Source organism: Pelecanus crispus, chromosome Z (genome assembly GCF_030463565.1).
Source record: "Pelecanus crispus isolate bPelCri1 chromosome Z, bPelCri1.pri, whole genome shotgun sequence".
NCBI classification, from domain to species: domain Eukaryota; kingdom Metazoa; phylum Chordata; class Aves; order Pelecaniformes; family Pelecanidae; genus Pelecanus; species Pelecanus crispus.
This window is the reverse complement of record NC_134676.1, coordinates 42,004,028-42,030,105: the sequence shown is the minus strand read 5'-3', so window position 1 is coordinate 42,030,105 and position 26,078 is coordinate 42,004,028. Positions and strand designations below refer to the sequence as shown.

General features: G+C 36.5%; 1 protein-coding gene across 1 annotated transcript in view; it reads left to right on the top strand.

Annotated features, from left to right (window-relative positions):
• GNAQ (G protein subunit alpha q) overlaps positions 1-26,078 on the top strand; it is a 128,829-nt gene that overhangs the window by 90,836 nt on the left and 11,915 nt on the right. Inside the window, exons 3-5 of the mRNA XM_075727003.1 lie at positions 2,135-2,289; positions 14,662-14,790; positions 15,763-15,892. Coding sequence (XP_075583118.1) covers positions 2,135-2,289; positions 14,662-14,790; positions 15,763-15,892 — 414 coding nt within the window. The remainder of the gene's footprint in view (positions 1-2,134; positions 2,290-14,661; positions 14,791-15,762; positions 15,893-26,078) is intronic.

Here is a 26,078-nt window from a genome sequence, read left to right as displayed (position 1 = left end):
TTCTTCTGTATTAAATTTATGCTTCTCCATCTCACAAGGTTTCACTAGAATTACTTTTGACTTGTACCAGGGCAAATGAAAGAAAAATTAAGCCAATCAATGAGATCCTGTATTTCCATCTCTGTCTCCGCCACAAGAAATGAGAAGCCAGCAAAATATGTTGCCTGACAAAGACTCTCAAAGAAAAATTGTTTTCTACAGGAGAGTATAGTACCTCTGAGAAAAGGAAGGCATAGCTGAGGATTAATAAAGATTTGAAATCTATGTTAAGGGGCATTACTTTTTTAAGAGAAGCAGCACCGATGTGAAGAGCTGTGTATCCAGTAGGGTACAAGCTGTCATGAGTCTGCCCAAGCAAACCCCAGGGAAGCAGAAGCCGTGTTCACTGAGGAAGTGCTGTTTCTTTTTAAAAAGTTGAATCAATTTTTCAATGGATGCAACTTCTTGGTACATATCATAGTTTATTTTGTAAGTTTTGTCACATAATGCAAAGTCATATTAATTTTATGGTAGAATATACAGAACTGATAAATAAAACAATGCAAGATCTTGGACAACTTTGTAGTAGTAAGTCTAGATAGGTAACTGAATAAAGTAATTATCTTCTAAGATTTTTTTCTTCTACCAATGTAGAATACTTGAGCACCTGTTAGGGAATCTTTAGGGAACTGCGGGAGAAATACTTCAGTTATGATGAATTTCACATGAAAGCTTTTGAATAGCAAGTGAGTCTTTTAGCTCTGTTAGCATTTTGATATCAGTTGGCTGTAATTTCAGAGCCCAAGTACCAAAAAAAAAAAAAAAATCTGAATATGTTCTATCAGTTTGTCACAAGCTGTGGGAAAGTAGTCAGGGCATCATTCTTTTGGAAGTACACAAGGGCAATAGGATACAGAACTGAGCTTGATAAGATATAAGATAATTTAAAAAAAACCCAAACAACCAACTACCCTGTTTCACAAGAATGTTGGTTTGTGTTTAGCAGAGTACCATTTCTTGTAATCTGCTATGAGAAGGTAGGGACCAGACATTTTCGGGATGCATGGACATGATCTGGAAGAAAATACCCTTTGTTGGAACTTGGAGATTTGGGTTCGGATAACAGAGAACGTATGTTCTCCTTAAGAGTTAAGACACACATTTTTCACATTGAACTTGGAGGTTTTTATTTCCTCTTGAGTAAACAACAGTTGCAGGTAGAATATTTTGTTAAGTAATGAGCAGTAGCATCGTTCTCCTGGACTGTCTAAAAAGGGGGGTGGGGATTATATGTGTGTAAACAGAGGATAAGTTTATTAATAACAAGAACACTTGTTTCAGTATACCTTCACCTAATTTAAAATGGAAAGAGGCTTTTGTCCTCAGCTCAAATGCAGGCTAGATATGGCAGTTGAATCCCTCATTTTTTTGCTTACCCAAGTTTTCATCTGTTGTCTTCCCTCTGTGTGTGTGTGTGTGTGTGTAGTTTGCATGTGTATCTATCTCTACACGGATACATATGTTCATGTATTTGTTACTGAAATGTGTACATAATACTTCCAGGACAAACTAGAAATCATTCTGCTGTATTTCTTTGGTAGTTCTGACTCCATAGGCTTTAACCAAATTTTAAGTATTTAGGAGGGTGGCGGATTTATTAGGGATTATTTCCTATTAGCAACTCCCAATTTTAGACATTACTTTTTAAGAATCTCCAGAATTTATAGTATAGATTGAAACTAGAGACAATATCTAAGAGTCTTGCTTTTCTTTTTTAGTAGTAACTTCTGTTACATTTGTGGTAACATTAAGAACTCTTTTTTTATCAATCTCTCTAAAAGGCAAATTCCTTCCCTCCTTTCCATTCTCTCAGCTACCATCAGAGTCTAAATCTGTCAAGTTGGTTAACTAGTCATCATTTTAAAAGCATGTTTTTTATATACTCTGTTTTATATACTTTTTTCTGTTCTTCCTCATTTCTGAAACTCCGTATAGCGGTTGTCTCCTTTTTCCATCTTCACAAACTTCTTCATGGTACTTGATTTTTTGAATTGCATCTACATGTTGGTGATACGGCCAGTTATTCCTGTTGTTCATGTTCACTGTATATGAGCTATTTGCAAACAATTTTACTGTTTTGTTTGTTTTGAATTAGGCTCACGCACAGTTAGTTCGAGAAGTCGATGTAGAGAAGGTGTCAACTTTTGAGAACCCGTATGTAGATGCAATAAGAAGCTTATGGAATGACCCTGGAATTCAGGAGTGTTATGATAGACGACGGGAGTATCAATTATCAGATTCAACTAAATAGTAAGTACATGGTGGCTACAACCAACTAGATACCATCTTCTGTTTCTAACAAAGTAATTTTTACTTTTTAGCTTCTTATACTATATGTTTGTGTACATGTTTGTATGCATAACCAGCACAAACATACCTGAATATACACTTACTAAACTGAATTCAGAGGATACTTTAAGGAGTGGAGTACAGCTAGTTTAGGATTATATCTGTGTTTGTTGCACAGAATGACAGTCTGTGGTCATTTGAAGTCTTAAAGTAAGATTCTAACTAGGGATAGTTAATCACTGATGTTTCTGTTTTCTTTTGTTATACGTGTTCAGGCCCTTACTCTCCTCTGGCATACACTCACAAATGCAAGCTGGACAAAAATACTTTCATGTAGTATGACAGTGCTGAATACTGGCAAGTGCAATCAAGGTAGACCTCCATACAGTTAATAAAAATTATAATGCCCCAGAACTCCTATTTTCCTAGGTTTCCCCCTTTTCCTTCACAGCTCGCTTTTGCAGTCCCAGTGGTGAGGTAAAGAGTACTAAGCAAGGGTTCTTGTGTTCTGCTGAACTCCCTTTGTTTTATAGAAACAAAGCCTAAACTTTAAAGAACATGACTGCCAGGAAGACAACAGGAAAAAAGCACTTGTAGTTAAACCCTTTTTGTTATAGATGAACAATAATGAAAATGCATATGTGACTAAACTATGTCTGAAGTGTCATGTCTTTAGTTTTTTGGGGCTGGAATCTGATAAAATAGCACTGTGAAATTTAACATTGGAATCTGAGGACTGCCTGAAGACTGACTCCATGAAATTATTCTTGAGTAATGTAGCATATAGCTGAGATAAAATTTCTCATCTATTGTCAAAGAAATGGACGATGGTAAGGGATGATGACCTTTTGATGTTGACCAATGTTAAAAAATACAGCATAGTTATTGAAGCTGTGGGAAAAACCTCCATAGTCTCCACATGAATTTTTGTATTAGGTATGAAAATTATTCTGATGATACCATTCCAGTCTCCGTTTGTCTGGTGTACATGAATGGAAGCCTCTTATTGAGGAAAGCATGGAAGAACAGAAAGGCACCATGAAGCTCCCATTAAGCTCACTGGAACAGGGCTATAGACATGAGATGTCTGGCATGACATTTATCTACACAGTAGCGTGAGGATTCTCATCTAGCACAACAATTTATATGGGATTTAGTCAAGCTAAACTTACTAGCATCTTGCTGATGCAAGGCAGCTGAGGAGCTACAGAGGCATGACGTAGGTCTCCTCAGGTTTGCTCTGATGCACACCATGTTGTTCTGCTGTATTTGCCCTATGCATAGGGTTCCTGTTGTCCTATGCAGTTTGCTGTCCTGTGGAGCTGGTTACCTTCCCGACCTATTACTTTTATCATTTGTGTATGCATATTGTGGTGCAGAGTGGTGCAAAGCACAGTGGCATCTCTCTTGTTTTGTTTGGATTCTCACTGTCCCCAACCATACTGTGTTTTGGTTTTTAGTGGTAAGAAAACAAATAGAATATTACATAAAGTGAAAAACTTCAGGGCGCATAAATGATGAAAAGAAAATTTTAGAGACAGGTTACTGACAATATACTTTCATATTGTTATCATACCGAAATGAGCAGCAAGCATAAGTAGAAGGTGAAGCAGAGCTTGTCTTATATTCTTGTATTTCTAGGTCCTAACTTTTGTTTCCCCAACAGATGTGATACTGTTTTTAAAGCTGAAATAAATGTATGTATTTTGTGTGCTTGCCTTAGAGGATAAAAATAGAATCACTTACTCTCCAAAGTAGGAAGTAATTATCTTGATGCTACATCAGATCAGATTGTGCTGAATACCATAGTTTTGACCTAGTTCTAATGAAATTGTCACCACAGTGGATCTTTTGAGTAGTATTAAAAATAGTAGGGAATAATTCAGTAAGTACTGGAAAATAACTTGCAAAAGGTAAATGTACTAGTTGATTGGTTATTTTTCATACTCAATATGTTTAGCAATTTAACATGAGTTTTTGCAGATTTGGTGACTATTATAGTTCATACTATGGATTTCTGTGAAATCTGTTTTAAATCAGAATTGTGAATCACTGTATATGAGTCTTTAGAAGAGCCTCTCATCTTTATGCTTGCAAGTAGAGTTTTTTCAGGTATGTAAGTCCAGTAAAAGCAATTAGCAGAAACCAAAGAAACATTATTTAAAAAATACAGTGTGTATGTTTAGCAATAAAACACCCAAAGAGACTTTCCAGCTTTAAGTCCCTGTCACAAAGCAAGAAAACAAAATGCTTAAAACTTACTATTGCGATTCACAAGGCAGTAAGACAGAAGTAAGCACCCAGTACCCATTGACTTGGTGAGTCTTAGTGATTTCTTCTGACTTGATGTATAAACCAAAATGGTTGGTTGTCCACCAGATCTCTTCTAAGCATATGTGTTAATATTTTTAATCATGTGTCAGTACGTCACACATATTTTTCATTCATCCCTTGCATGAGCCTCTCCTCAGTAATTTTCCCGTGTTTTTGCAGTAGTAGTATTTTCAGTCTGTTCCCTGTATTGCTTTTTTTCACCCTTCAATGTTATTACACACTGTCTTCCTAAATCTTTCTTCTGTATTTTCTGTTTCCTTTATTGTTTCTGAATTCTGTTTCTGGTTTCTAATATATCCAGTATGTTTCTATACTTCTGTGATCTTTTGACCTGCTTTGTTGTTGTTAGCTACACTTTCGATGTTTTTATACCCACTGCTAATACCCTGGAAGAATACATCAGATGTGTGTTTACCAGAAGAGGTGAGGGTAGGGTCTAAGGAAAAAAATTTCCTGCATTGTGGGAGTTGATTTAAACCTCCGGGAGGCTCAGCAAATACATTCCATTCCCTTTCCTTGCCATTGGATGCTCCAAAGATTGGGTGTTTTTGTTGTTTTTTGAAAATAATTTCTAGACTCCTCTGGTAAAGTCAAGAGCACATCAGGTAAATAGAGATTATTCACTTTCATATACATTACGGGGTGACTTAGCCACTTACTTACCACCAAACCACTTCCCTTTAAGATACTGTTCACAGTGTGAGACAGATGTAAACCAATACCGCACTGTGGATTGCCTTAAGTAATAGCTGTGTGAGATTAGATCATTCAATATTGTACTGTACAGGGTGTCAAGACATTAACCCAAATGTAAACAGGTTACAAGTCAACAGTCTGATTATATTATGGCTGTTCAAAGCCTGAAGAAAGGAGAGGCAACAGTCTTAACTGTTATCAGTAACAGAGAGAGAGAGCTGACATAAGTAACATTTCACATTTATGTGACAACCTGCAGAATTTGGGTTGCAACTAGAATTTGTGGAGATTCATCGCCATTTTTCCCCAATATGACACTAAGAGCTTTCCCTTCAAGAAGAAGAAGTAGGAAGTGTTTAGAACTGGAAAGTGTCTCAAGAGCTTTGCTGAAAAACTTCATCCTTCTCTGGCCCCCTGAAATGGAAGTATTATGTCATTGTGTACCTCCAGCCAAGGACTTTCTAGCTGCTACACAAGCACTGAGGATATCTGTTTAGTTTCCCTTTCATGGCTGTGTTTTCTAACACTTCAGATAATTAAACAGAATTTTCCCTCAAATTCCTACCCCACTGTGTTAGCTATGCCAGTGGATATTTAATACCCGACTTTGTTATTATTTAATGCACCGCTTTATTAGTCATACATGCCATGGCATTCTCATACCTACATGAGAGTCCTTCAGGCTTTTGGTTCTGCATTTGCTATCACCTTTAACAACTTAGTTCCTACAGTTGTACAGCTGTACATACAGCTGTGATTATGTGAGTTGAGTTAGTTGGACAGTTAGTACAGAAATGCAGATTCCAGTATTTTGTATGTAATAAGAGACATCTTCAGAGTATCACCGATCGTTAACAGGGAAGAAAAAGATGAATCCTAATGATGTCTGCTTGTTAAAGTTCATGTTTCACCTTTTGTGAAACCATTGCATGAATTGTAGTACTTTGGTCATCTAGTAATTTTTGTATGACAGTATTCCATCTGAGTTTGAAGTTTTTGTAACTTCAGCTGACCAATTAATTCCTTCATACCTGGGTGTTAAAAATAACCTTTTGCTTCCATGTTTGACTTCTGAAATAGGTGCATTTCAGAGGAATTAGTGTGCTAAATAGGATGTGCTTAGGGACCCACAAGGGGAAGGATCAGTGTATGAATCTAAGTTTTTACTACAGCAGTTTACTCCATTTGCTGGTATTGCCTCTAGTGATCAGAACATTCATTATTTAATAAATCTGTAGGGAATTCTTAGGGCATCAGGGGTCTGTGTGAGCCTTTCAGAAGGACTAATATTGTCCTAAATTGAGACCTGCTATGCAGCTGACACTGGTATAGCAAATTATGAACAACTGTCTGTGTGATATCTGTGTAATAGTCATTTGTTGGAGGTGAGAAAACCATATACTCATAATTTATAAGATACATAAGCACACATTTAACAAATATTTTAATTGTGTTCATTGATTCTTTCTTGCCTTCATTTGTAAAAATGTACTTGAAGGTTCTAAAGCTATATTTGGGGGCAATTTGTGTTGCAGAATGGTAGATTCTGCTTTTAAGTATTCACAGTTTACACAGCCTTACTTGTGTAAGTTTGTGGTAAGATAAAAACAGCAAACAAAAATGAAAGTCGAAAGATTAAGCTCAAGTACTAGCAACAGAACCATGCTAATGCTATCATATGCCTTAGATATGGTCCCCAAATATAAAAGGAAGGTCTGAAGAAAGATGGGACATGAAATCTGCTGCATACGAAAGTACTGCATCTTGTAGAAAAACTGAAGATTATGCAGCAGGACTAGGGAAATTCAGAAAGGGAAGTGGGGTTATGTAAAGCAGTATACAGCATGTATTTCTTTCAGGATCCTTTTTTTTCATGCACTACTGAACATGTTTTTAATACCTGTATAATTTTTAAACTGTATTTCCTATTAAGAAAAGTTTGCACAAGCATTTTTTTTTTTATTTGATGACATGCTTTTTTAAGCCTTTGCTAAGGTTGGCTTTTAGCCATGTAGGAAATTGAGGGAGACAGCTAAGTAGGATTTGGGTGGGATAAGGATAAAAAGAACACAGTGCAGACTTCTTCCTACCTCACTGCAAAGATCTTAGGTTTACTGTGTTTACTTTAGATTAAGATTAGATAATTCTGGAAACTGGGAAACATGCCTCAGATTTTCACCAGTGGTGTAGAGGCTCAGAAATGCAAACCTCTACAGAAATTCTGCAAACGCGGCCAATATTTGTTTACAGTTAGCTTTGTTCACAGCTCATATTTGTACACTGAAAATTTATTCAGTTTACTATGCTGCTGCATGATAGCAAAGAGGACACTTGTGTTGGTTCTTCTGGCAGCTCTGTGAGGTAGGAAAAAGCCTTCTACAGCAACTTTAACATTTTGCATATGTGGAGTTGAAAGACAAGCAAGTTGTGTTTTCAGAAATGCAGAAAAGGCTTTTCCCTTTCAAAGCTTGTTTGTAAGCACGTGGTCAAAATTAGTGCTAGTTTGAGGTAGTCTGATCAGCCAGTTCAGAGTTTTGCAAAGCAAACAAACAAACTCCCAACCCCCAAAAAGCATACCAAACCCCAACAACAGTATGGAGGGTAGCCCCACCCAATTCCAGAGTAGTCAGGCTCCAAAGGACAGAGATATATCAAATATTATTAAATCATTTGCCTAATCAGCCTTAGTCATAGACTTTGGTTAGGGTTTTATTTTCACTTGTACCGCCACTGTATGTGTATGAGAGGGAGCATTTTGTGGAGGGTCATACCTATGAAATATCATAACTTCAAGGAGAATACTTTTTTGTTTCTTTTTTTTTTTTTTGCATTGAATCTGAGAGCTTTAGGGTTGAAAAGGTGTAAATGTTTGTGGTTACTGTCATACCTGGAAAAAGTCAGCCATGTGGTATCTGTCTTACATGTGGTTGAACACTGTGAAAACATTTGCATATGAAATGTTGCTGGTAAGCCTTGTTTTATAGCTGTGGTTACACTGAAATTGCCCAACAAACTTTCTATTAAACAAACTTTGTAGAGTTTCTGGGGATTTGTCCCTTCCCTCTTCCCCTATATTCTCATTCTCCGCATATAGATTAAGAAACGGTCATGTTGTTTGCTGGCTGGGTGATAACAAGTCATCTGTACTGGTTTTAGACTGACCCTTTTATCAGTGCCAATAATTACCTCTATCTCAACATGTTTGGTTTTGTTTTAGAGATTTCTCTTGGAGTGTTTCTGGTGTGGTGCCAGGTAGATCCCTTCTCAGCAGTGTGTTTCAGAGGCATTCTGCTCCACAGGGACTTCTGTGCTCACAAGGTCTTGAAGGCAGACTCCTTCTAAGCACAGGGTTTATTAGTGTGCTGGTGAATATTAATTCAGCGTCTTGCTACATCAGTTTCACCTGCTGAGTTTGAGAAGAGTTATTAGGCAGTACTGATGAGTAGAGCAATCTCATTTTTAACCTTGGAAAGACAAATGAGTGTTACAGATGGATGAAGGCTGTAGCTTTCCTACGTTTGTCTGCTCATGCCTTAATGTCTTCTCTTGATTAATTAGGCTATACACTAAACTTAAAGTTACAGAAATTCATCTTATGGAATTAATCCTGATTACTTGCAACAAAAATCTGACCTTAAACATACTGGAAAAGATTAGCTCATGACTGGAGGAGGGTGTTTCTTTGAAGTGCCTGCCCCATGTTTCTTTATGTTGAAGGTGCTTCAAGACCTCATTCACTGAAAGTAAGTTCAAATAAGTTTTGATGGTCTGTCTTCATCAGGTGAGGTAGCTCTGGGAATGAATTAAGGCTGAGTGTTGAGCTACCTGCTCATGGCGACAGGAGTTATATTTAACTTCCTGAAGAAGGTTATTGGTTAAAACAACTCTGATCTATTTATTGTTAGGAGTCTCACTTCTTTGCCTGATTTCTGTATGGGAAAGGCATGTAGGAAAGTACAGAGCCAGTCAGTCTACTCCCATGACCCCACTCCTGCTGTTTATTTTGAAACGTGGACAAACAGTACCTTTGAAACGTGCTCTCTTTCAAGGGCATCATTAGCACCTCCATAGCCTGGCAGCTTCCCTGAAGCTGGTTGCGGGCTTGGACCTCGTCATAGGTGATGTAACGTGCATTAAAAATAAGTACTTCTCTCTGAGTGCTAGCTGGGAAACAAAAGGCTTCCTCCGCTTCTGGTCAGCATGCAAATCACAAGCGTGCTGCGAGATGGTGGCAGTTTCTCCTGATGTCAAGGGAGGGCCACTGCCAGCAGCTCATTACACACGCATCACCTCGGTAATGCACCTTCTGACTGTTGCTATAGCAACCCCCTGGAAAATTACCTCAGCAGCCACTAAAATTCATTTTTACAAAACTAATTATGGGTATAATTAACTTTTTAAACTTGGTCTGTACTATAAATTTACTCAGACCTATGTGGTTTGGCTTTTTTTTTTTATTTTTAAGTAATTTTATGCAATTTTCCCTTTTTCATGCCTTTGTATAATGCCTAGCTGAGTAGGTACTATTTGGGTGAGAGGCCATATAGCTACTGTGTGTCTCAAAGTAAGACATTTCTTAGCAGGTGGTAAAAATAAACTCGGAGTGCCATGTAGTTGAGACGTAAATGGCTTGCACAGTTGCTGCTACCCGTACAACTGAACTCCCCATGGTAACGCTGGTGGTTACCCGCTTTTGGACTAGCCCTCAGGGCAGCTGCCAGGGTATTTCCAATATCCATATGGTTATTACGATTTTAAATTTTGAAGCTAATAAACTGAGGAAACATCTGGTTTGGGCAGTTGTTGGCAACACTTTTTGTGGAAGTTCATGTTTATGACAAGTCTTGTGGTTTGTTTGCAAGAGTGCATGTGTAGCCATTTCTAGTATATGCTGAAGACTTAGTTGCATTGCAAAGGCTGACTGCAGTATTTGTGCATACATTTTGAGTTAGGCACTTATCCTAAAATACCCTGTGCATATCTATTACGTGCTTAATTTTTTTGTTTGTGCACAGGATTTGTTTGCCCAGTTGAGCGATGTATTTGTCAGTACTTTGTTTAGGGCTGCATTAGGTAAGTGCGTGCTTTAAAGCCATGGTGAATCATTTTTTTAATAAGCAGATATACAAAAAAGTCAATAAAAATTTTCATTTTATTTCACTCCTCACCCATCTGAATTCAGAGACTTGAGACATTTCACATAGCTCTGGCTTTAGAAGTCCTCTTCTGGTTGCAGATAAGCCAGTGGAGGAAGTAACTCCACCCTGCTTTCCTGCTGGAGCTTATGGACTTCCCACACCCCAGGCTGTATCCATGAAATAAACTAGCTTAATTTGAACAATTTCAATAGTGTTTCTTCACTAGTCCAAATCATTTTGACAGAAATGTGTTATCAAGCCATTGCACAAGTGAAAGAGCTGGCATGTGGGGGGCTGGGCAGAGGTGCAGCTAGAGTGGGGCTTGAGCCAGCACAGTTGAAGGTGGAAAAGAATTGGCGTTAGCTAGCATGTTTTGATGTTTTTACTTGAAGTTGCTACTTGCTAAATTAATTTAAAAATAAATTGTTAGTTTAAGAAGCTGTGTAGGGTGCTTAAAGCCTATGCATGCAGTGCTGCATTCCCCTGGTGATCAGAGAACTTCTTTAAACCCCAGCTTTCATGTGGGAGGAAAAAAAAGTTAAATTTCCAACCTTGGTATGAGGAAGATTTGAAAATACAAGTCTTTGTTGTGGCAGTGAATTAAACTATGATAAACCAAATAAATGAAATTCTAAATTTTCAGTGCTACAGAAACAGCTATAATAGTAATATGTGAAAACTGTGTGTGCCGGTAGTATGTCTTTAAATATTACTGGTATTCCAGTTGTCTTTTCTTTTCATGTAAATAGTCACCTGTATTCGTTTACGTATTCCCTCTTAGCATTTTGAAATAGTGAGTCAACTCAACAAATCAGTTATTCAGAAAAATCAGACTGTCACCCCACTCCTCGTAATGCGATTCAAAAATCTATTCTTGTGGTTCAAGGAGAGAAATACCTTGGGTTTTGTCTATGTAGTAGTATGGACATAGAAGTATAGTCTTACGCAGTTAATACAAAAGTCATGATAATGTATTGAGTGTAAGTGTGTTGATTTGTTCCCACTTGCATTTTAGGAAGTTTGCACCTGACTGACAAGAGACAATTCATTTCTGCAATGTATCAAAAATCTTCAGACATGATATCAAGCAGTGGGTACAATGGAAAAGAAAGACCCTGATGTCAATGACAATGATACAAGTTCTTACCCAAAGATAATAGATTTTTTTAATTAATTGTGTTACTTTGTGTTACTCTTGAAGGGAGCTTTGTGTTGCTGCTGCAGGCAAAGCTTTCAGTCTGTTTTTCAGAAACATGTTTAATCCCCCTGAAGTTGATAGCAGAATGTGAAGTTACATGCCCTCATATGGTAACAGGAAGTGTAACTGATCTGCAGAACTGTTAAAATCAGTAGCAGAAAATATCTACTCCTTTGCTTCAGAACAACAATGCACAAACTTCATTAAAATTCCAGCACAAGTAATTCTTCAGCAAAAATGTCTGTTAAAAAAAAAATCAAAACTTAGAAAGACTTTTTTCTATTTAAAAACAACTTCATTGACTATTTGCTGTATGCTCACAGAATGAAAATAGCAATAATAAACGATTGAAAAGTAAGGTTGTGCAACAAAGAACTGCAACATTTTCATTGACATAAATGGATACAATAATATGCTTTTTTTATTAAGCTTTAAGTTAGAAAGAAAAGTGGTAGGGACTAAATGTCATTATTTGAAAACAAATGCAGGATGTATTCTAAATTGCTTTTGTTGGACTGTAGATTCTGCTTATGATTTGTCAGTATCACGAAGATTTTTCTGTGAGGTACTCTTACTGTTTTTGATACTGCTTCCTTGATTCTGGGTTTGAATGTATAATTTAGGACATTTCTTAGAGAGCCCAACATCCTTTGATCCGTTAAGTGAAGAAGTGTAGGGGAAAGAAACAGGACTCTGTAAGGATGCATAATGACTCTCAATGGACTGTGCAGGCTCTGTAAGGTGCTATAGGTGAAATGAGTGAGAAGGTTGCTGTTTAGTAATTGAATGAGCAGAACTTGAGCAGAACTTAATGAGGATGAGGAAAAGCTAAGTATTTCTTAAGGATAAATTAATGCTTGTGGAACTTAATGACATCAGTGAGTTGTGTTAGGACAAAAAAAATACTCATCTGCCTGTTTAATGGTTTCCAGTAACACAAATGAGATTTAACTATTTAATAATATCCCTTTGCATTATTGCCTTCCTAAAATCAGCCAGATGTGCATCACAGTGTATCTTAGTAACATGCCCACTGTGCTGATGGTGCAGAGATGCGGTAACTAGGCCCATGTTGGAGACCACAGCTGAAGCTTGCCAAAGGAATGCAACAAGACAATTGTGTAAATGGGCCACCTACCAATTTATTCAGTTAAAATTCTCCTGCTCTCATGAATACCACTGTAGCATGTAATGACCTACAATGCTTCTTTGTACCCTTCCAAAATACAGTCACAAACCAAAACCAATTTTTTGGGGGGGTGGGTGGGAAAAAGAAGCTAGTTCAGGGTCTCTGTCAGTTTCTTACTGTGGTGGTTATGAATTTCATTCACGTGTACTTCCCCCCAACAAATGGATGATGTGCTTGTCCATTCTGCTTTTTGTGTAAAATGTGAGGGCAGGTGAAGTGCTCAGACTCTCAAGACTTTTTCTTATTGGCAGAAACTAATCAGTGTTCTCAGAAAATACTTTCATAGTAGTAGCTTCTGAATTATCTGAGAGATACGGTTCAATACATCTTTCTATTGAATGTGAGAAAGTTACACAGTTATTTACTGTCGGATTAATCTTTCATGAACAAAATCATAGTGAGGGAGATTTGATAACATTTTGGCTCCCTCCCAGACCTAACAAATTAATTCTTCTATATTTTTGCTGTGAGGTAGAAATCAAACTGCTTTGCTTCTGTCATTGTTCAGAATACCTTGCTCACAGTATTTTATTAAGAAACCATTCAGCATATCTAGAAGTCGTCTGATTATTTCTTGTGTGGATTTATTTAAAAAGAGCACCTTCACTAATAACTACAAGGAAAAGAATATGTTCAGAGCTTAGTGATACTTCATCATCATTTGATAAATTACAAGACCATTGCTCTCCTCCCCTAGAATGAATGAGGGCATCCATAGGTTAATTTATCTTCTTAGTGGCTAAGGTTGTTCTTGTGCTGGGAAGTAACCAAATGCCCAAGAACTTCATTTCCTGCATCAGCCTTTCTCCTAGACATCTACCATGGGGAGAGCCCAAGCTGCCTGGTGTACAGATTTCATGAGATGTCCAGCTCCTGGATGCAAACATAGTATCACACACTTCTTTTTTGAAGCACCTCTTTCATGAGAATTAATTAAAACCTCCAATACAATGGTGCTTCATGGTTGAAACCCACCATTAACCAATAGCAGAAGAGTTTTCTGTTGTAGTTAATGAACCTTTACAAGCAATTTTATAGCAATTTCAGGTTATTTGGTAACTGACTGGGGTGTATTTCATGTACTGCAGGCTTATTAACTTAATCAGAAGTTTCAGTGTGAAGGCAGGACTTTCAGTTGCCAGAGATCCCACTAAATAATCAGTGCTGCCTTCTGATAACAAGATCTGTAGAGTTTTCTAATTCGTCAGTGGGTCGGGTTTTCCTTTTTTTAATTTCTTTTTTTATTTACTCCCCAAACACTACCATTTATCCTCCTGTCATTTCATAACCGAAAATGATCTATTCTATAGCAGTTCACTGTTCCTTGGGAGAGTCATATTTCTCTATTTATGTATCTGTGTAGACACTGCAGAATAAATATCAAGAAATACTACGTATTCAAATAAAATGTGCAATTTTATATTTCTCACACATTTTATATTATTATTTGTCTCTAAATTGCCTAGAATTATATAATTGAAAACTTTGAATCTTTCGTGAATTTACATGTGAAAACCAAGCAAACTTTTATGAAAAAACAAGAATAATTATGCTATCCTTCTGTAGAATTTACTTGAAGCGATGACAAAGTGTACAGGAAGGGAGGATGGAGCACATTTTTATACTTTGTCCCTCTTTTATGCCGATAATGCTCTTCTTTCTGTTGTACTTCTTCCTACCCCACAGCCCATTTCCATTCCCAAGTCTTCCTTTCTCTTTTCCTTAGTGGGATGATGTTGTCACTGTCTTGCATTCCTGTTGTTTCTCCCTGTCTATAGCTATCTTAACGACTTGGACCGCATAGCAGATTCCACCTATCTGCCAACTCAGCAAGATGTGCTCAGAGTTCGGGTCCCAACAACAGGGATCATTGAATATCCGTTCGACTTACAAAGCGTCATTTTCAGGTAGAAGAAAAGTTTTAACACCCACTTGTTTTGTTTCTTTTGTTTCCTTTTATATTAGTAATACCATGTATAGGTTATTAGTTAAAAGTACATAAAAAACAATTACTCTGTGTTTTTAAAATTTGAGCTTGGTCATTATATTTTCATGTAATTGTCCGCATACAATAAGGAGCTGATGTTAAAGATGTCAAAAGGATGAAAGACAGTCAGGTTTGTCTTTTTGTCTGAACGTCATTATTACTGATAGAAAATCTGCAATTCACCTTTTCCATAATATATATTTCAAAATTTCACTATGAATAATTATCTGAAAATACAATCATGTGTCCTCATAATTCATGTAAGTTATGGAATACAAAATTACCACTTGTGTAGTTGATGTTTAGAGAGAAATTACTCTCCTTTAGAGAGAAAACGCCCTACTTGAGTGCAAGTACTGTTGTTTAAAAAATAACTATGCAATTGCAATTGCAAGTTAGACACCTGTGTTTAGTTACACTGAGACACAGGATGAAGTGTGTGCTGTGAGCAAATTTGAGCTTTAATTTTGGCTCTTAAAAGTTGTAGTAGATACATACCGTGTTCTGTTTGTCCTCTTAAAATGGGGAGCTTTAACAAGTTGGGAATTTTGACTCTGGCAATTTGCAGGGAAAAAGGCAGACCACCAAGTCTATTCTGTTCACATCTGTTTCTGCTGAATACACAGGGCATACACTGCTGAATCATGGCTCATAAGATCTTTGTATTTCAGAAATCTGAGGGGTTTGAGACCTACAATAATTTAAATAGAGACATCAGACTTAAAAGCCAATATGATTAACTGTCTACTTGCAACAGATTCCATTAATTACCAATGGAAAAAAACATTAAGAAAACCAAATTCAACTAAATTCTTGAATTTTGTCATTGTGTGTGCTTCTGTGTTTATCTGTTACGGTATTCATGGAGTTGATGTGGATGTTAATTTTGCAGAATGGTGGATGTAGGAGGCCAACGATCAGAAAGAAGGAAATGGATACATTGCTTTGAAAACGTCACATCTATCATGTTCCTAGTAGCTCTTAGTGAATATGATCAAGTGCTTGTGGAATCAGACAATGAGGTAAGGAAGCATCAGTAAAAAGCACCAGTTTTAAAGAAAAAATAACTTCACTTGTCCAGTCCCAGGTGTTTTCCAAATGCATCTACCAGCAGCCATACACACCCAGTGGAGTGAGAAGCACCACAGGGATCGAGAGGGGAGGAGGGGATCAGTCTTCAAATACTGCAAAGCTGATCTGCTCCATGGATGATTCAAAGAAACGTATCTATTTTGTGTTGAAGGGGAATATAGTTGAATTTTGAGAAATGTTCTTAGTGTACCTATTGTGGAGTTAGTATTATGTAGCAGAGCCACAAAAATAGGCAGTGGAAATTAAGACAAAATGTATAGATTCTTTGCTAGAAGAGACCCTAAAGTAGTAAACTTAATTCCTTTGACTTAAAACATAGGATGCATATTGTATTTTTATTTCAAAAAATAACAGAATAAGGAAATGGATGAGCTGAGGGGGCAAAGCACACTAGTATCCAGTACTTTGAATGCAGTTTTATAGAGTAGGGAGATTATTTAATGTTTAGGGGTTTTTTTGTCTTTTCTGAGGACTATTTGAAGTTGTTGATCAAACTGAGTTACTCACCGGCACTGTCCTATGCAATTCTTTTAACACATACTTACAAAAGATAGGTGAAAAAAAGAAAATATTTGAATGTTCTTCATGGCTGCATACATGTTGATTTCACTGTTTAAGAGTATGGTTGACATAACAAGGTAAAACAAGTGTCCCTGGACATGCATGTTTGTATGCTGAACCTTTTCAGGATTCATGTTTTAATAAAGCCTGGGAGCTCTGAAAGCTTTTACACTTCTACGCTTTCCATAAAAGAAAAATATCGTTACATTAGTTACATAATCAACTACATAATTCAAAGCTGAATTTACAAAAATGATGATGTAATCAGGACCAACTTCATCTCTTGTAATTTTGGAAGCTAGACACGTGTAGATAAAAAGAGAACTCAGTTATCTTGGCTTATTTCAAGCCAAGCCAGAAATGTCTGGTTCTATTTTTTTCTGTTTGCGTTATTCTTTTGTAGCCACAAAGTCAACACAGAAGTATTAAGCATTTTAATTATACAAGTCAAACCAAAATATATTGGAAATCACATAGAGAAAAATTAGTTATGATAATTTTCAAATGCTATTCTGATTATCCAAGAAAAACTTCCAAACTTCCAGAGTTAGCTATTTATCACTGTGTTTTCATACTGTCTTTCTCATAGGGAGAAGTTCTCATAGGAACTGTCTCACAGAGGGAGGTTTACCAGACTCTGGTTCCCTATTAAGTGTATCCTGTTCTAGTTAGGTGGCTTTTTCAGACCCTTGCTCTGGTTTGTTAGATAAGGTCAGTGGGCAGATCGTGACTTAGAGTGGAAGATGGAGCAGTATCTTCCTAGGCTGAACCATGTGGAGTATACAATCTTGCTCTGTGTTCTCATAAGCTAAAAGGGTTCACGTGTTGTGAACTGAATAGAACATCTGACTGAAGATTTCCTTTACGTTTTGGGCTCTCCAGTGACTGAAGTGATGCCTAAAGTCATGATAGCTTTTCTATAACAACTATTATGAAAAAGATCACTTCACTCAAAAGCTGTTCTGATTTTTCAAGTTTTCACTTTCGAAACGCTTTGTCGTGGCAAAAACTATAAAACTCCTCATTGTCTTGCAGATGGTTCTTCCACCTTGCTGCTAAACTATTTATGTTTCTTAACAACAGCAGAAAACTTCTGAACCTTTTTGTCTTTCCATTTAAAATACGTTCATAACTTTACTTCAAACCAGGTTTTGTTTTCCAGTAGCCTTAGGCCTGTGTTGCTCTAGCTCTGGGATGGATCCAGACTGCCTTAGAGCTAAGCACCTATCTAGGCAGCTTAGTTCTGGCTGTCGGCAAGCTGTAGCCTGTCTGTCTAGATTTTGTTGGTATACCAGAGCACTTCTTTCTTTCCTTCCTTTTCTCTCCCCTGTATCTCCAAACATTGCAGTCCCAGAATGCATGGGAAAAGAATGCGTTTATTTATTCTGCATAAAGCAAAGTGTAGTTTGTCTGAATGTGGGTGTGGCAGAAACATGGGAAAAGGTTTTGAATGTGTTGATGCCTTGAATTAAGACATTTACCTCCCAAAAATATTTTTGTTCTTCACTGGGGTGTGACAAGCTCAATCGGGAAGACCATAATTTAATTTGGAGACTTTGATAATCAGCCAAGAGATACTTTTTCGCACTTACCTTTAAATTGTGAAACAGTATTAAAATTTTAGCACCAAAGTGAGAGAGTGTGTGTAAATGCCCTACTTTCTTCGTATGTATGCCAACAGTGTGATACTATGATAGAATCTAATCCTTCTTTGATCTGCGTGCCTTTTACTGAAATTAAAATATCTGACTCGACAACTTGCAGCATTCTGCTACTCCCTTTGCATTGCTTTCATGGCCTGATTAAACGGTATGATTTTTGTAAGATGGCCTACTTTCTTCTTCTAATTAGTCCACTGCATGTTACTGCCTGAAGTCTTTTTCCTCGTAGTATGTTTTTACAAAGAAAACCATACTTTTTAATCATCTGTGGCATTCTTTTTAGTTAATACATTTTTTCATTAATCTCATTCGCATGAATAAACATAAATCTGTAAGAATTATTATTTGCCATTCGGTGCGTGTCTGTTTATATGACCCTTCATCATTATAAAACTGGTTTTAGAGCCCTTAAGACTCTTGATTTGTATTTCAAAATGTAGTGCCTGATACCTCAGTTGTAAATCCACTTATTCCCTTGTTTAACTTATTCAAGAGAAATACATTTGGGTTATAAATCAGATGAGGCTCTACTGAGTTGAGAGGCTTTGCTAGTGTCTCTCAAGGGCTTTTACTCATTGGGTATATGTGGGATTGAGCTGGGAACTGTTTCTGTCTTCATGCCCTTGGAGGAGTTAAGTATTAAAAGTTCTGAGGCATATAACTACTTTGTAAGGGGACACCATACATAAAAAAAATAAGACGAGTGTTCAGACTGCCTGTTATTCAGAGTCCCGTGTAGGATGACTCTTAAATGATATGTCCATGAAATTGCACTCCCATGACAAAGATCTGCAGCTAAAGAGTTGGGGGCTTCAATCCCTGAAGAAAAGCATGCATGGCCACCCAACTGTATTTTAACTGTGATTCCTCTAGCAGGCAGTACTCAGAAACAACGTCATCTCTCCTCTCTTACATGTCTAGATTGTACATAACTAAGTATCTGATTTTGGTGCATAAATACAAAATGACACTATTGGTAAAGACAGTATATTTAAACATGTCTTTCAAAAATTTCAGATGATGTACAGTTTTGAAATGCCTTTCTCTTCTTCAATACATGTAAAAGGAGAGATAGCTAACTGTTCCAAATTCTGCCCTTAATAAAACAGTAAGTCTGTCTAGGTTCATTGGTGAAAATGAGGACAAAATTGATCCAGAGGACATAATACACTAATTACATTAATAGTACTGTAAATTAAGTAAATTGTCCCTCAGTGTGATATGATGTGACGAAGGAGAACATGTTATAAGTTAAATTATCAGATGTTTGACCTTTTCAGTTTCTCAGAGAAGTCTGATAGAATTAGAGGTGAGATAAAAAATGAAGGAAGTGTCTCTCTGGTAGATTAATTTATGATGTATTATGTCATCCAGGTCAGGCTTTTGCTCTGAATTATATCAGCAGATGTGGAGAAATTTGCAGTTTTATCAAAACACACAGTTTAAAACTTTTCTGTTTTTAAAATCAACTTGTTTTCTTTAAAAAAGAATTTTTTTTCTAGATAAAGTATATTAATCCATATTCCAGGACATGCTGCATTTAATTATGCATCACAGGTAGCTTTTCTAAACATATAAAATCTCATGGTCTCAGTGCAATAAATGCAAAACCAAGTTCCAGCTTTGTAAGAGAACCAGTAACCACTTGCAGTTATGGAAGGACTAGAGACATCACAGTGTATACCTATAAAATCTGGTTTCATAAAAAACAGATTTTCATTATCTTTGTAGAGCTTGTTAAGCACTTGGAAATGGCAAAATAAAGCACAGTATTTATTGATGCTTCTACATATTTTTTCTTCTGCATTAGCACACTAAAGGTCTTAAGGCACATATGATTTCATATAACTTGTATAGATCTGTGGCAGTTATGAAAATGTGGGCTTTTTACAGGTAGAGATCTGTGTTCCCAGAGGAAAAAACAGAAAAGACAGCATACAATTTCCTCAGTTCAGCTAAATTAATGGATTAATAGCCTACGTGAAATTTTGAAATTTTCTAACCTATCAAAAAGCAAATATTGTCTTCTGTGAGGTATCGTCAGAGGCTGCAAAGCTACAGAGCATTGGTCAGCATAACGTATTCATTGATGAAAGATAATTTTTATAACTAAATCAGTATGAGTATTCTGAACATCCATTGCACAAAATATATTGCCTGAAAAATGCCAGTTTAGATTGTTTTGGTCAAAGCTGATATCTTTTGGTTTAAAAAAAAGAATAGAAAAACAATTGTAAAATGTGATGGTTTAACAGGATTGGAGATAAATGTTGATAATATTTACAACTAATACTCCTTTGACATTGACCTTTGAGTAAGGAATTTCACTAATGCCCAGCATTATAAATGCATACTATGTATTCTATACACGTACAATATCTTACATGTGCATCTCTATGCCTTAGAAAAACAATGTTTTTTTCATTGTTTTACTTGTTAAGCAATTTCTTTTCATTGATGAATGAAACCATGTATAAAAGAGTCATTGAAGTGTCTCTTCCTTTGTTAAAATAGTAAGAAAAATTTGTATTTCATAGGTCGTTTATTTGCTCGTTTTCACTGACCTTGAATAACAAAGCAAATAGAACCCATTTTACTGTTAAGGTCTAATTAGTTTATATATCCTATCCAGACAGGTAATTTGCAACCCTTTTTTTAAGAGCTTTATTAAGAACCATCATTGGTTCTTTCTAATCAGAAAAGGAGGAGATTCTTGTCAAGCAGACTACTGCTCTTTTTTAAAAAAGCTTTTGGTTTAAAGCTTTTTTTTTTAAGCTTTTGTTTCCTTTAATGCTTTTTTAAAAAAACTTGTACTGTATCTTAATTATTTGATTTAGCTGCAGCCAAAATTGTTAGTTTTAACATAGTAATGTGTAACTGAATTTCTCTTAAACCGGTATTTCCTTCCCTTTCCTTTAATCACCAGAGCTGTCATCCGATTTACATTAAAGTTTTACAGAAAGTACCACCTCCTTATAATTCATGTATTTACAGGTTTGATCCAAGATTGCAGCTCTTGCTGAAAATGTTTGTAATGTATGAAGCAGGCTGGAATGTCTTAAGAATTCTAATTTATTAAAATAATAGCAAAATTGATTCCTTGGCTTAAGAAATCCTAGACATATGCCTTCAAGCTATGTCTAATATTGCCATTACTTCCTGTGTGTCCTCCTTTCACACATGTTAAACTATTATCTAGAATCTATCTTTTCTTTGATCTTGACAAATGCCATATTGCTCAACGGATATCCACAAAAATGATGCCCTAAAGATAATATTCCCAATTTTTGCTTTTGCCTTGTGCTCGTCTGTCCACTGGCTTTCACTTCCTTACCACAAGGACCCAAATGGTTTGTCTGCTTTAAGGACCTGCATCACCTAACCTGATAGGATAACCAGATTGAATCTTTTTTGTGCCAGTCTTGATCAGTCATTTTTAAAATATTCCACCAAATACTTTTGCATGTGTTGCCATTCTCCTCATTCTGAACAGAAAGAGTTCCCCAGAAACTTCCCCAAACCTGATTGTTTGCTGCTGTGTAATGTACAGTGTGTAGCAGCCAGAGTTGTGTGAAGACTGCTGCTTGCACTGTTGAGAATATTGCTGCTATAACTTGATGCTCTCTCATTCTGTGTTCAGTGTCCCATTGTCTTAAAGATTTACCCTGAGTTTATAAACTTTTAAAGCAGTGGCTGTTGCTTAGGAGCAAAGTGCAGCTGTGATCCCCCATCAAGTGTTCTAGGTTTCTGAAATGCAGAATAGCAGGTTCATTTACCAGTAGCAGACGTTTGCATGGCACTAGCAGTAGGAAACCATAACGTTTTTATTTTGAGATGTGAACAGAACCAGTAGATCTGGAAGTGACTCAAGCAACATTTACAAAAGCCATTGCACAAACCTTGCAGGAATTCAAAGGGGTACTCAGACAAGTGGTACAGTAGAAGATGGTGGGGAGGAGGGACACACGTCTGGTGGAGTCCCTTTTAGAATCAGTGTGGAGCTAAATAATCTGAGAAGATAGTTGTTCTTAAAAATGCTTTGTCCAGAACGTTACCACCAGGGGATCATTAAAGCTGTCTAGTGACTTAATAGTCTGTAAATACAGTGGCCTTCAGTAAAACTGTTGTTCAGCTTGGTGTTGATAGATCATGAGGGCTGAAAGATGATAGCTACATATGAGTGAGTGAAGTAGAACTGGTTGCTTAGAGGGGTAGGATCTTGGTCCTGGAGAGAGATGTTCAGAGCTTGACTGGACATGGCCATGAGCAACCTGTCTAATGAGAAAGTTAGTCCTGCTGGGAGCAAGGAGCTGGACCAGATGACTTCCACAGGTCCTTTCCAACATAAATTCTTCTGTGATTCTGAGTAGAAGAATCATAGTTGGAGAAGTGGAAGGAGATTTTTTGTTTGTTTCTTTGGGGAGCATCTTTGTGGTCATGCCGTAAGGTTTTGTCATAGCTTCTTTAAATCCCTGAAGAACCCTACTTTATTTGATGGTGGATATCCAAATTAATGTAGTACCATCACAGTACTTAATTTACACTGAAGAACTGTCTTGCGGTTTTATCAGAAGTAACATTTCTATGAAGGTAAAACAGGATATTTAGAAAACTAGGGCTTTAGTACCTCAGCCACAACTGCAAATTGAAACTGAAAGAACTTTGTAGGGTGGTTTTCTGCAATGTTTCTGTGCTTCAAGTACTGAATAAAGGCACTGTGCAAGGATGTCAGTTCTTCTGATTGATGAAAAATTTTATTATTCTTAGGTTATCCCAAGTAGGAAGGATAGGCATTGCTTGGTTTGTTAAAAAATATTCCAGTTAAAGTCTAATGTATTAAAATTACATTAAAATAATTACATGAAATGCAGGATAGGTATTTTTAGTGTAAACTCATTTGTGTGTTTATACAGATATGTAGATGCAGGCATACATGCTCACATTTTGAATCTGGACAAAATACATCTGCAAAATAGATGAGTATCCAAAACCTAGATGGAACTTCTGTAGCATTCGTCAGTGCAATCTGTTAATGGGTGACAAATTGGTACAATGTTCCAGTCGCCTTTTTGATGTGGGACAAAAATACAAAATGGCATGAGGCCACTGAGTTCACAATATTTTCACTCTTTATGGAGGCAATTATCTGAAGCATGTATTTCATTTTTTCATCAGAGCTATCTTGCTGTTCACATCTGGGCATGCTTCCACTTCTCTTCCAGCACGTTGTGTTCCTTATTCACAGGCTAGTCCTACATGGCTTAGCATGAAGGCTGAAAGAAAACAATGTTGAGATCAGAGCACTTCTCTTTTTCTGCATCGTGAATAAACATAATACTTTAGTTGTCTGTTTTTTTAATCAACATTCAGCAATCCAGAACAATTGAGCATAGGGCAGAGGGATAATATGAACTCCCAGATAGAATTAAAATCCTCCAGTGGTCTTCATAATTATTTAACAATGTTATTTCCATGGGAAATAAAATCTCCAGAATTCATTGTTTATTTGGAAACTAGAGAAAATAACACGTTAACCACCTGTGCCAAAACTTGTTGCTGTATGTATTGTATCTGTTCATACCTGTTCACACATATGCATATGTATTTGGGTTTTGGTTTGTGGATAAAGAACCTTTTGAATATAAAGTATCAGTACTGGGAAGCATTTTCATAAGGAAGAGCCAGAGCCTTTCTCTCTTTTGTTAAAGTGGGTGGTTCATAATGGAAATGGGAGGTTGAATGGTTGTGAACCCACTTGCAGAGGCTGCCAGGAATGCTGCTGGTAAATGTTGCTGTTGGCAGCAATTGCTGGCAAAGACAACTGCCACTTATTTTTTTCAATAACCAGTGTCAAAACTGTCCAGAAAAGGGCCTTGTTCAACGACAATTTAATTTTAAAATATTTTCACCCATTTTTCTCAAAAATACGTAGGTAGTCATGAGAAACTGATTATTCTGGCATTAATGTTATTTCCTCAAAATTAATTTAACAGCTATTTTCTTTATTTTAAAAATATTTGACAGCAATGTTTGGACCATGTTTTTTGACCACTTTTTGGACCACTCTTTTTGGACAGTATTTTTGTGCTTTGATGGCTGTTGAATATGTTGATTTGATGGATTTCAGCTGTCATTTGGTTTATCTGTCCCTCTGCCGGGTACATAAAATTGCCATGTATTTGCAAGTGCAGTGTTGCAAATTTCAGTTGTTGGAGAGGTGAGAGTTCTTCTCGCAGGTGATTTAAAAATACAGTTCTCATCTAAAAAAATGTCTTCCCAGTCCTTTACCAGCAGCTCTTTTTGTCAAGCTAGTTTGTAGAAAGATTCAAGACCAATGAAGAAAATAAAGGAATTATTCCCGAGCTCTGTGTTTGAAGTTGTCTCTTACTGCATTTGAGTTATTCATCAAAATATTTGTACAACCATTGCAGTTTTTTCTCAGATGGCTAGTTACAGCAATATAGCTGCAAGATTATACTTCATACTGGTGGCAAAAATCGGAAGAGCTTCCAGTTTTGATACTGTGTTTACTTCTTTACATGGTGGAGGACTCTGCACTTACCCTCCACTTCCTGGTTTTCTCTGCTATTTCCCAACTTTCATGTAGCAGCTCTATTAAATTTCTAGCCAAGGAATACACTGTAGGTCTTTCTGTGCAGCCAGCCAGTGCTTCTAGTTAAATAATTGCTGGAAGTCTTGTTTGGAGAAAGGAGACAGTCCTAATTAATACAGAGTTTCACACACAAACCATTCACATGCACAAGATTTTGTCAGGTAAAAATAGAGTACATTACTGTGATACTAAAAAATTTCTGAAATATTAACCCCTGCTTTTTTTTCTGAAGCTCTCTTGTGTCAGTACCACCTCGTCCACAATTATCATCTCGGAATGCCCTCTTGCTCAAATGAACGTTTGTTACCAACAGAAACGTAGTTACATACACAGTGCAAATTGGTGACTGAAAAATGCATCTTGTTTACCTCCTCACCACCTTGTTTCTCATCATTTCAACAAAGTTCAGTCCCTCAAAATTTGTGAAATCCTGATTTTGTTAGCAGACACTTTAAATTACTACATTTTTTTGTACAATATGTAAGTTAACAGTATGCCCACTAGATGCCACTCTAGACAATCATAAAGACAGTAATAGGTGAAGCTCCACTACTGCTTCTGTATTGTTTCAGATTAATATTGTACTTGCTTTTTTCTGTCAAAGCACTATGCTGCTTTCCTTTCACTGGTTACCAGCTCATACAGCTTTTAAATGCTGTTTTAGCTCTCTAAGCATTTTTCAGGATTTGCCTTCTTAGAGTCAAGTGCTTATAAATTCTGCCAATTCTGTTATTTCTGTAATTGCAGGAGTAATTGCATATTTTTCCAGAGCAACAGATAGCAAAGAGAATTTCAATATGTAAATCCAAACTAGAAATCCATCATTTTAACATGAAAACTGAAAGTATAGGGTTAAAAAAGAAAAGTGGAAGGAAGTATACTCTTTTTTTAATCTATTAAAAAATGAGGAGGAGTAAGAGTTTGCATTTGGATAAAAATGCGAGAAAACATGGCTTGCATGTCTAGTAATATTTGTGTTAATGCTTAACCATCATACAAAAACTTATCAGTGTAAAGTCTTTTCTATAGTAAGAGATACATGCGAGAAAGAAATTTCATTTTGATTTTATTTATGTTTCATAAAAACATGTTTCTAGTCATAAAATTAGACATGATATGTCCCATGATTTGTGAAGAAGTACAGTGTGTTTTCTTGGTGTTTAATAAGAAATTGGAATAATCTTGTCCAAGATTCTATCTGTTTATAGTTAACAAATTTCTATTCACTTGTGAAGTTTGTTTGCTGTGTTTTTTATTCTGTGTTTCATGATGGTATTTTTA